The following is a 12514-nucleotide window of genomic DNA, read 5'->3' as shown; positions in this document are numbered from 1 at the left end:
GTACCCTGTCCCATGCAAGACTATTGAGACACACAAAATCTGAATGATTGTCTATGACCCCAAGTTTCCAAGTTTACAGCAGAATCAAGAACAGGTTTCTGCCTCCCACTTCTGTGCTGTAGTGTTCCCTCTGCAATTAGTTAAAGCTGATCCTTCTGTGCTTTCCATCAAAATGCACAATTAGGGGCTGACTCAAGTACACTGAAGTCAATGGAATTCCATTTAGCTCAGTGGCTTTTGGACCACTTCATACCTATTTCATGTAGCGACATCTCTTTCATAGATTGTTGATTTACAGCTACAAAGACTGCCTGCATGCATGCCATTGGGGGAGATACAACTGCGTGCATACTGCTGAGGTTTTTTTTCTCTCAGATAGACTACAGAATCTTCATGCTTGGAGCCATTCAAAACTCAGCTGGACTGGACCCATAGCAACTTGATCTAACTCCAAAACTGACCCTGTTTTGTGGTCCATAGACCAGATGACCTCCAGAGGTCTCTTCCAACTTAAATCATTCTATGATAGTGTTTGTCTTCAATTTTCTGAGTTTTTCAATGTGCTTTAACATTTGGTTGCCTCAACAATGGGCTAAACACATCCCTGTCGGTTCTGTAAAGAAGCACACGAACTTTACCAATCCAAGAAAAGTTCTGGATCCCTTCACTATCTTCTTTTAAAACTTGTGAAAACTAAAGCCCAAATAACCAACTGATTGCCTCCTGTATGCAAGCTGAAATTTAAAAAAATTAACTAGAACTGTCATGCTGCTATAGCCCTTTAAGTCAAACTGCTTTTACAAATCTATTGACCAACTACTTCTGTATATGGGTACATAAATGTTACAGCATCACAGGTGACACTGAGAAAACTAGTGACAGCAAAACTGTATTACAAACCAAATTCTCTACCAACAGTCTAACTGACATTGATATATTGGTAGTAGTATTTGCTCTTTGGTTTTTGTCATTCAGCCTCTAAACACTTCTACGTGCCTCTAACAGACAAGATGCAGGACCATTGCAGAACTGTAGAATTACAGGAAATAAGGCTGGAAGGGAGTCTGGGAGACTATTTAACACACTTCCCTCTCCAAGGCTTGTTCAGTCAGTTCTACATCATTCTTAATAGATTTCTGCTGCAACTATTCTTTGGCTCTCTAATGATGGAGAGTCCACAGTAGTTTCAGGCAGTCTGTTTCAATGTTTCACTACCATTAGACTATTGTTTTCCTAATTTCCTCTGCTGATATTTAAGACCACTATTTCTGTCCTGTAAACTACAGACATGAAGAACAGTCATCTCTTCTTCTTCCCAGGAATCACTTTTTATTTAAAGACTACGAAGTATGTCTTTGACCAATAAAGTTGTAGATGTGAAAATACAAACCAAGTCATACAGACTTGTATGCTTTACTAAACTGAGAAAGGCTCTGACAAAATTCTGCAGTTTTCCACCTTTTCTCCAATCCAAAATGAAAATAAATCTTGAAAACATAAAATTTCATTCCAAAAAGACATTCAAGTTCCTACCTACTCCTATTAAGCATTGTGTAACAAAGACACAATCCTAAATAATAAAATCCCCATGCAAGTCCAAAAATGATGCATAACTATTCCCTAGACCATCTAAATGCATAACAGAAGGATGAGCTACACTTTGCATGCATGTCAACTCCGGTGTACTGTAAATTTCCAATATAACACTGACCATGACACAACTACAGTAAGATCCTAACAAATATATCCTGATAAAGAAACTCTGTAATATTCAAAGGTAGGAAGAAGACAAATAAGCCTAAATATAGTACAGCAGACATTTGTTGAGTTTCTGCATAAAGTAAGAAAATAGATATGAGAGAACGCATAAAAGTGCATAGAAGTTTGAAATAAAGGAAATTTGAGTTCCTCCCCTTTTTCTCTGTAAGAATTTATACCCCACCAATGACATGAGGAAACAAAAGTTATCTGCTAGTATCAGAACGATCTAAGTCTGTCTTATTACAAAGCCTACATTACAGTAACTGGGTCACTGATTACTAACAATGATGAGCCATGCTCCCTAACACCCCTAAATTAATCTTCTGCTGGCAACACATTCATATTTGCTTGAAATTTCACATCCTGCCATTGAAGCAAATAGGCATTAACTTCCCAAAGAGGTATAGGCATTCAGGCCACAGTGTTGGGGACTGCTAGTCCAGCTAAGAATGAAAAATGGACAGCCCTGAGGAAAAAAATGAACCCTAACTCATTCTCAAAGCTGTAAAAACTACAACAGATACTGACGCAGCTTCAACTACTACTGATACAGGTAAGATGCAAGTTTAGAGATGCTGAGGAGAATATTCTAAATCTGTGCTTATTATCAGCTTGCCATGAAAATACTCTCCTGGCTTGGGTCAGAGGAAGATCCAGAAAGCAGATATGCTTCCAGCTTATTCCTGGGGAATGCCATCTACTGGTAGAAAAGAGAGTATTGAGCAAATGCATCCAAATGCCAGAAACACTCTTTTCCTAGGACTTCAGTATGACTCTGGCTAGAAATATTGTCGCAGATTGGCAAGATTATGTATCTGGACATTATCAGTGCAAATGAAAGAGGTGACAGGTCAGGGGGAAAAGGAACTTTTCCAAGGATTAAGGAAGAAGGAACCAAGAATGAGAAATAAACCACAGTCTGGGTACCTATGATTTTTGCAATGTCCTTGTCATCAGTACATTGGTAAGAGATATTTTTTGGAAGTCTGTCCAGCTCTCACTGAGTGCAACCAAAAAACATTCAGTCCTCTGTAATGTAGTTGCAGCCAAGAGACAAAATTATGATGACATCCTTTGATGCCGGCAACATAAGTGAAACTGCGTAAATGCAACACTGATGCGTCAAATAGCCAGGATGGGAAGGATACGAATGCCAAGTATGTTGCATTGCTGAACTGGTAATACAGGCTACTAGTAATAATAGGTGAAACTGATGAATGTATCCAGAAGGAGCAAAAGGAAATAAAACTATTTCTAGTGCCTATAATATATTTCATTATGATGCTTCGCATTGCTAATATAATTTTAGTGTAACTTTAAGGAAATTGCCTATGGGATAACTATTTCTGGTACATTATGCAGTCTAATTACCCAAGTCCGTTAGTTAAATCATATTTCAAATCTCTCATCTATATCCATCAAAATCACAAGTCTTACTTCTTGACAAATGGTTATTAAAACAATACAGCCAGATGTAGAGGGGATCTCAGGCTTGTGGTATTTGGATGAATTAATATAGAGTGTAACATGGCAATCATGACATCACCTGAAGTGCAGAACACGGTGCAGAACTGAATCATCCTGGCCTGGCCCCTATTACCTCCCTGATACTGCATTTGTGTTTACATGTAAGCACAACAGGACTTCATTAGGCAGCAAATCACACTTGAAGTGGATGAAAACCAGTTTATTGATGTCTGAACAGGTGACAATATGGCTCATCAAGAACTGAGGGGATAGCAGTCTGCTTTTTTATGCTATTAAGGAAGCAGTACATCACCTTTAAGCTCTAGCCATGCCTTTACAAGTGCCTTAAAAACCAGTCTGGGATAACTATAGTCAGCTGTTGGTACTGATACCTACACCAAACCTTCCTATCCCACAAGCCTCATTATGCACAGGACTGAATTATACCGAATGTTTCTTCAATGAAGAAAAGAAAATGCATAATCTGTAAATAGTAGGTAACACTGTGTACTCTGAAGTAGATGCCTTTCCACTGGCACAGATCAAATAGAAGTTTTTTTCACTACGTGTGCGGGAACAAGAAGAATTATTTTAAAATATGAATGGCATCATACACATGGAGGCATCTACAGAACATTAAACAAAACAAAGGAAATCAGTATGCAAGCAAAACCAGCTGGCAAAGGGTATAAGGTTAATAGGAAATGATCATAGCAGAATTGAGTTCTCCCCATTCATTTAACTAGGATCAGCTCCGTCTGACAGCAGAATTTGATTTACTGGTTGATAAAGCCGTGTATACATTCTCTCACACAGTCTAAAAATCATTCCTCTTTTCCTGCTCGAGGAAGCTTTTTCTCTGTCAAATACCAATCACTCATAGCAAAAGAACAGTTGGCAACAACTTACAAATATTAAATGGGACTATTAACAAGTAAATATTTTGTCAAAAATTTGTAAAACCACTAGTGAATAGTTGCCTTTGTGTAACTGAAGGTTCCAGCTATGGTATGCTTTCATACACTTCACTGAAATGTGCAACAATTGCCCTTCAGTTCACTAGGGAGCAAAGCTTAAGTAAAGCTTTGGTACCAGACAGCTTGTGGCATACCAAGAGAGAGTTATCCTGTATGTGAAATTCTAGGACTAAACGTAAGTATCTTTAAAAGGAACAAGCAAAGGAAGAAACATTATGTACAGTAGGTTATTTGGTAAAAGACACAATGATTTAGCTTTAAGTTCAGATTCAGGCAAAGATCCAATGTAAGTGTGTTTACTACCTTACTTAATTATACTTCAAAGAAGATACTAGCTGGCAAGGTCTTCTGCATCTTCTGAACCAATAGGCTATACAGCCAGCTGAAGTTTACCCCCTCTCAATGTGGTTGCCCAAGTCTATCTGGAAGCTGAATTTGGGCTGTTCTGGGAAAAGTGTCATCTGTTGGTGGTGTGGGGAAAACATTCTGTTTTTCTATCACTTCTGTCGATACACTCACCCACATATGCTAGAGTCATGGGAAACTGCATGATTCAGACAGCTCTCTATTTCAAAAATCAGTGAAGGAAGTCTTATGGAAATGAAAACAATTACCACTAAAGACATCACAAGAAACAAAAATTAAAATTTCAGAACACGTCAGTATTGATACGCCTTGGAAAACATTGCATTTTTCATTATTTCCTTGGGCTACTGTCATTCCTCTTTATGAATTCTAATCAATTATGTCTCTTGCTCCAAGGATTAGATAAAGATCAGGAACAAAATATGTTTTCAGAAGTCTACAATTCAGTCTTAAAGACATTTTATAAAGATTTCTTCATCTACTTTTACTTCATCCTGCCAGGATTCATTAATCAGAGTGTTCTCCCTCCAGGACAGACTGCTCGGACAATGGAGCCGATGAGGTATAGATCTCTTCTCTCTCCTGCGCTCAAAGTTTTAAGATTTTTTTTTCCCAGTGTGTGCATATATCTACACCACCATAACATATATTTTGAAATAAAGTGAAGCTCTTCTCCCAAGAATTAATGTTCTTAAAAGAAAAATCAACATAACTCCGTAAAAAAGACAGTAACTCATGGGACATGAAAAAATCCTTCTTCAGGGAAAAAGGAAGTGCTCGAAGTCTGGATTTGTAAAACCTGCTGTTCTGAGAGTGCTGGCCACCTAGTGCACACTTGGATTTGCTGTCTGCAAGGGTCTCCAGACAGCACTAGTACAGTCTTCAACAAAGTGCAGAATTATGGACTGATGGTTCATGCTTTTAGGAACAGAATTTTGTTAAAAGTTGCAGTCATCACGCCTTGCCAAAGCAGCAGTAATAAAGGAGCATCAGAAGACCGTAAAGGTTGTTATTATGAGGCTTACCGAGAATCTCAAAATCTGCCAGGAGGTAATACACTACAAAAGCTACTTCAAATACAGTACACAAGCATACATACTGCAAACTCACTGAGCTGCTGTAAAATTACCGTATATTAGAGGAGTTAAAGAATATAGTAATTATTCGTGAAAGAATAAATGAATTCTCCCATGTTTTCCTGGTGTTTATTTATTTTTTTCTTCGTGTTTCTTGGCTGCCTCTTTTATCTTTTATATTCTGCAGCACAATCAGATAGCACTAATTATCAACAAGCTTGATCCTGCCCAAACTGAAGTGAATGGAAAACTGCCAATTGGGCTCAAAGGAAAGTGAAAATGAGTGCCCAAATTAGGGAATAATAATAATAACTGTGGTAATAAGCTAAGGCTTCAGTGTTCCTGTCACTTTTGCTTTGTGTGGTTTTACTTATTTGCTTTAGGGAGATAATTATATGGGGGCATGTAAAAAGAGTATCTTGCTCATACTCATTAGACATGCAGCTGCCATTTCTGTCTCTGGACTGACATAAATAGAAAGGCCGTATCATAAGCAGTGTAAATTGCAAAATCCCCCCTGTGGAGCTACTGATTTGTAGGGATTACCTGGCCTGGAATTTGTACTTCCAACATTGACAAAGGCTTGATGCTTCTCTCTGGGGAAAAGACCAGTCCACCGTTACCCTAAGAATACATGCTCAACCTCAGACAAATAACAGACAAATTATTAAGCTGTTCTTGCTTGTCTTACCTGATGTCCATTTGAATAGTTCTCTCTTTAGAAAGCTGCTGTAAGTGCTTTTAAATTTGTTATTTCAAACTGCAGATTTATACAAATCTTTTATAGGAGTTTACCACATGTGAAACATTGGCTGAATTACGTGAAGATTATGCGCATCGAATGATTGTTTTTGAGCAAGTTCTGTTTTCTTTTAATGACAAAGGGGCCATACCAAAGGCAGCAAATCCCAAACTGCTTACAGGATCTAGGAAACTCTTAGAGAAAGGAAGGCAAAGCCCTGCAATGGCCACATCTTTTAAGGCAGCTGATAACCCAGTGGGCCAAATCATGACAGTAGAGGTAGGCCGCCATTTCCTCTCTTAAATTAGCCTTCACTTTTGACAGACTTCAGCAGCTTTTGCAGCTCATTCAGGGGTCACTGTGTTCCACTCCTCCTCCCCAGCACCGGGTCAGCCATCTTGCCAGAAGCTGAACAGTCTTAGCCCTTTCCTGGCTGCTCACATTTGGTTTCTGGAATAGATCTGCCTTCTGTGGTAAAAAGGGCTCTCCAACATCATTGTCACAACACGCTTTAAAATACTGTCAAAATCCACTGCCAGTTTCGGAAAGAGAGGTCTCAGAAATACTGCGTTCCTGTTGAGTTTTGTGAAAATGAGTAGCCAGGCGCGGCAGCGAGACCTTCTCAGTGCTCCCACAGATGGAAAGGCTGAGGCGGCCACAGCCTCGCCCGCCCCACGAGGCCTCAGGCAGCGAGCCCACCCAGAGGCACAAAATGGCTGTCCAGGGCATGGCCACGCAGCTCTGCTGGGCCCAAATGCGCAAGTGAAAGGGGGCAGAAAGTCTGTAAGATCATTTGAGGACCCTATGGGCCACAGGTAAGAGCTGCAGATGCGGCGTAGGGCATGAGCCACAGAAACAAGGCAGGCAACTGAGACTACCCCGCCAGCAACAGCACATGAAGAGAACACTGGGCAGCCGCTGAGAGAGGGCGGCTGGCTCTTGCGGAGCCCCTAGGAGGCAGGGCGGCCGTCAGAAGCGTTACTTCACGGCGCTTCACAGACCGGGCTCGTGAGGGAGCCAGCCTGCGGGCAGCGGGAACGGCTGTCTCCCGCCCGCAGCAAGACTCCGCGAAGTTCTGCCACCCCGACGCCCTCCCAGTAGCGGCTCGGAGCCGGGCGGGCGGCGGGCAGCGCCGAACCCCCCCACAGCCCGCCGCGCCCGGCCCCGCCCTCCGCGGGCTGTGGCGGGGCGGTGCCAACGGCAGAGCGGGGCGAGCGCCAGAGCCGGGCTGGGCAGCGGCGGAGCGCGGGCAGCGCCGCGGGGCTCTCCGCCGGGAGCCATGGGCCAGGACTTGCCGTGGCTCAACCACTCCGGCAGCCCACGGGCGGCGGGCAACGCCTGTGCGGGGGACGGGCAGCGCGGCGGGCCCTTCGCCGCCGCCACCGCCGCGCTGCTGGCGGCGCTCATGGGGCTGCTGGTGCTGGCCACGGTGTTGGGCAATGCCCTGGTCATCCTGGCGTTCGTGGTGGACCGGAGCCTCCGAACACAGGGCAACTTCTTCTTCCTCAACCTGGCCATCGCCGACCTCCTGGTGGGTGAGTTCCGGGGCGCCGGGAGGGACGGAGGGTTGCGGTCCGCGGCGCTGCACGTGTCACCGCCGAGCTCTGTCCGCAGGCAGCTTCTGCATCCCCCTCTACATCCCCTACGTGCTGACGGGCGAGTGGAGACTCGGCCGGGGCTTGTGTAAGCTGTGGCTGGTGGTAGACTACCTGGTGTGCACCGCCTCCGTCTTCAACATCGTCCTTATCAGCTTCGACAGGTTCATCTCTGTCACCAAAGCGGTAAGGGCTGGCGAGGTGGTCCTGGGGGGGTGCAGGGGCTCCGAGGCCGCCCTTTCAGGCAGGAGGGTTTGCTGAGGTCACCTGGCTCTCAACCCCACGGCACCTTACTCAGCCCCTGGCTCCTGGGGTGTGGATCTGGGCAGTTCCCCTCAGTCCTGGAAATAGTTCTGGGAATGATCAGCTTTGTAAAAGTGAGAAGCAAATGTCTTTTCTGCCAGTGGAAGAGGTACTCTGTTTTAGCAACAGGCAGAGTTTGTATATGGTGCTCTTCTGGCTAGAAGGGCAGAGGCAACAAGGTGTACTTATTTCCTCCCCAGCCACGCCTTGGATAAGCTTAAAAAGTTATTACACAGCGGAAAGAGACCATCTCCCTCAGAACATGGCAATGCACCTGTAGACAACTGATAGCCCAAGGCAGCCTAGCTGCATCCCACCTGCAGCACAAGGCAGAGAGAGATGTCCTTGCACTGGGTGCCAAACTCAGGGAGAATTAGATATATACAGCTGTGTATGGTTCAAAAGTGGCAGAATATAAATTAACATCTTTCAAAGGATGCAAATGCTATTTCTATGTAACAACCACAGAAATAGCTCGAGCCTTGCCTCTGTCATGCAGCATGTCAGTTATCAAAAAAGGAGTAGAGCAGACTTTGCAAAATCAAAAGCTAACTTCATTTTCGTGACCATACTGCTTCAAAGTATTCTGGATGGTGCCAAAATAACACATTACCTACTAATAGGTTTCACTCTTCTACACACACTCCTTAGTTATTCTTTAGCCTCCTGTTCCACCCATATTTCCTTAAAACATAAATTCAGCTTCATTGCTCATTCTAAATCACACTAAGAGGCAATGATACTTCTTTGGCAAACAGTACAAAGAGAGGCTGCAAGATCACTTTAACAGTTTATATGCAACTTAGTGTTTCAACTACTTCTTTCTGAAGAGGAGAAATGAACAGATTAATTCTTAAAACAGTCAACACTTACAATTTATTTTCTATGTTCTGAATTAGCCATGAATTTTGGTTTCATAAACCAAACCTCTCATGACTATACACATTGTATAAATATATAGACTGGATGGTTTCAGAAACAGAAAGGGAAACTGGTCATAATAAATGAAAAAATTCAGCCACTTTAAAATACTTCAAATTAATCCTCCGTATAAAAATCCCTCCCCAAGCAAGAGTATAGAAGCTGCCTGTTGGGCTAGGGCAGTATGAGAACATATGAACAGGAATAAATGAAGTTCTAAATTATTCTCTATCTCAATGAAAATGGTAATCTTCCTACAAGACTGCTCCTAAAATCATTAGTAACTTTATTAAGGATTGCAAAATCAGACACGATTCAGACAAACTCAGGATTCCTCAGCTGTGTGGGTATTCTACCAGAACAGCATTGGCTTTGGAAATCAAGATCCACAGATTCGGGCAGTAAACATGAATCCTATACAGAATTCACACTTGAGGACTCTATATTCCAAAACACTGTGTGGCCACCGCAGAGATGTGACAATTGAATTCCAATTCACTGTATGAATATTGTCCAGTACACCAGGGGATCAGAGTATTGATAAGTAGAAGATCTTGATTTTAAGATTCTACTGAATTCTATTGCTGATATGGTTTATCAACTTAGTAATACTGAGAAACATACTATTTTTTTTTGCACCTTAGCTTCTCTATTTTATTAGTTACTCTTTCTGTAAAGCACTTCGCAGACCAGAACACTCCATCTATATATCTTAATTGCAGGTAAGAGTTCTGCAAGTACTTCATAAAAGAATGAAATTAAGGATATCAAACAGAAGTAAAAGCTGTTATCCATTAAAATTTTTTGGTGCGATTTTCACATTAAGAAAAAAGCTCTCTCTCTACAAAGCAGAAAGTAAAGAACTTTCATGGGTGTTCAATGAATTCAAATCCTTTCATGTTTAAATTAAATTATTTAAAAATTCTAAGTGAATTTTGAAGGGGCATGTTTTTAGACATTCTGTAAATAGGTGTCACAGCTAATGCAACTGAATATGTAAGCAACTGGTGACAATAAATTCTAGGAATAGCAGTGGCTATTTGTTTGGAAAAGCCTTGGTTTTCTAGCTCTTAAGGTCCGATGCACGTTCTCAGAACATACCCAGTCACCTTGATAATGTTTGTTGGAATGGATATTTCAGAAATAGCTTTTCTGGGGTACCGGGAAGCTTGGTATAACCTTCGTCCCTAAACCAATATATTATCAACGTATCTCACAAGTGACAGAGCAGGTCATACTCCAATATAACCATGTAACTCTTTGATATACTAGTAATGTGTATGTGACTTAACTTTTCTCTCTCTCAGGTCAGTTACAGGGCTCAGAAAGGGAGGACCAGAAATGCAACACTGAAAATGATCACTGTATGGATTGCTGCTTTTCTTCTTTATGGTCCAGCCATTCTCAGCTGGGAGCACATTGCCCAAAAGAGCATCCTCCCTGAAGGAGAATGTCACGCAGAATTCTTCTACAACTGGTATTTCCTAATGATTGCCTCCACTATTGAATTCTTTACACCTTTCATCACTGTTACATACTTTAACTTAAGTATTTACCTCAACATCAGGAAACGCACATCACGCAGAAATGAAAACCTATCACCTGGTCAAGAGGACTGTGAAATGAGTTTCCAGGGGAAAAAAAGGGAACACACGATATTTTTTGTAAAACCTGCTAACAGACACAAACATGAGAAGAGAGCAAGCAGCCTTTCTCCCCCAAAAAAGGCTTCAAGGCTCAGCCTACATAAGCTTGACAATCGGTCATTAAATTTGGATGTCAATCAAGACCTTCCACCACTTCAGGTGGAAGTTGAGACTAAGCCTCACAGGAACAGTTTTTACAAAACTACAGAAAGCATATGCAACGCCACCAGCAGAGTGGACATTGCTAACACTATGGCAAATAGATTTAGACTTTCCCGGGATAAAAGAGTAGCAAAGTCTTTAGCAATTATTGTCTGTGTGTTTGGTTTGTGCTGGGCTCCATATACACTTCTGATGATCATCAGAGCAGCTTGTCACGGGCACTGTGTGCAGTATTCACTCTATGAGACTTCATTTTGGCTTCTGTGGGTGAATTCAGCCATTAACCCTGTTCTATACCCATTATGTCACATGAGCTTTAGGAAAGCCTTTATGAAACTCCTGTGTCCAGGAAAAGCCAAAATTCATCCTCATATTTTTATGTGAAAAAAAGTGTGAAGGCTGACAGTATATCTTGCTTTCAGTGGGAGCATAAACTGGCCAATATTCATCTGCAAGTATTAAGTGCGATGTGCACTAGGTATTTTATGGAATATTGTTAAGTAGGTACAAGTGTAGATATTTATGAATGTATAGAAATACAGTCATCCGTGTAGCTGGAGAAATCACAGCAATGAAAAGGAAGATAATTTCTCAAAGCTCTTTGGAAATTACGCCAACAGAGTATTTTCTGGTAATGGTGCACTAACATTAAGTGCTGAAAAGGGAATACAACACTCATGGCCAATAATTAAGAGTTCAGGCTCTGTCACTTCTAATAACTGTAAATATTGCTGGTAAGTAATTTCATGAAGAGCTTTAGGTAAACTTCCCTTGGAATAATTTTTAAAATAGTTCCAATTAGACTTTTACTACTTCTGGCTAGTTCTGAAAGGAAAAAAACGTTGTCTTCCCCTACCCCATCCATTGGATCTATCCATCCATCAAGTCAGTGGTCAAAAAAAAAGTATTACTTGAAGTGTTTAGACATTTTTCCAAGTCATGCGCCATGAATAGCATGACTCAAAAAAGTATGTGAAAATTTACAGCCTTGCTATGAGTGTGAAAAACAAGAATGTAAGCAACTACACAGTTTCTGCTGTTCTGTCTCTGCCACAAGAGAAGACGACACAAGCTAGATCCTGAGTTTTGACTAGATTTGTCCCACAAGAGGCATTGATTTGAACATCACTAGTGATAAGTTTCCACCATCATAAGCATTGTCTACATAGCTTAACAGACACTTTCCTGTGCTGACAGGAGTGATAGCTATTGAACAGCCATAGTTGTCCATTGCCACAGCAAAAACGCATGTTAGTACAGTTGTTCTTAAAAGTTTACAGACAGTATTTTGAAATATACTTTCTAAAATTTCAATAAAAATAATTAAGAACTGTGGAAGAGTCATAACTTTGTAGCCTTAACAAGCGGTACACAGGAAAAAGCATCTGCCTACAACATTTGGCTAACTGCAGTTGAAACCGCAAAACCATTATTCAAAGACAATTCCTAAGTTACAAGGACTGACCTTGAGGATTAAACATGGTTAGCAAATATTGTA

General features: G+C 41.6%; 1 protein-coding gene across 1 annotated transcript; it reads left to right on the top strand.

The window, feature by feature from the left end:
- The first annotated feature begins 7668 nt into the window (after nucleotides 1-7668).
- Nucleotides 7669-11400, top strand: LOC104264140 (histamine H3 receptor). Its single transcript, XM_059825029.1, has 3 exons — nucleotides 7669-7924; nucleotides 8004-8170; nucleotides 10516-11400. The coding sequence occupies exons 1-3, from the start codon at nucleotides 7669-7671 to the stop codon at nucleotides 11398-11400; spliced, it is 1308 nt and encodes a 435-aa protein (XP_059681012.1).
- The last annotated feature ends 1114 nt before the right edge of the window (nucleotides 11401-12514 follow it).

The sequence above is a fragment of the Gavia stellata genome, chromosome 15 (genome assembly GCF_030936135.1).
Source record: "Gavia stellata isolate bGavSte3 chromosome 15, bGavSte3.hap2, whole genome shotgun sequence".
NCBI lineage: Eukaryota > Metazoa > Chordata > Aves > Gaviiformes > Gaviidae > Gavia > Gavia stellata.
Note: the sequence above shows the minus strand (reverse complement) of the source record. Positions and strands in the feature narration are given on the sequence as shown.

Excerpts from the sequence above, each read along its gene's own strand:
- LOC104264140 (XM_059825029.1), top strand. The coding sequence starts at position 7,669 with ATGGGCCAGGACTTGCCGTGGCTCAACCACTCCGGCAGCCCACGGGCG. Across the intron at positions 7,925-8,003 it reads CATCGCCGACCTCCTGGTGG|GCAGCTTCTGCATCCCCCTC; the intron begins GTGAGTTCCGGG and ends CTCTGTCCGCAG. Across the intron at positions 8,171-10,515 it reads TCATCTCTGTCACCAAAGCG|GTCAGTTACAGGGCTCAGAA; the intron begins GTAAGGGCTGGC and ends TCTCTCTCTCAG.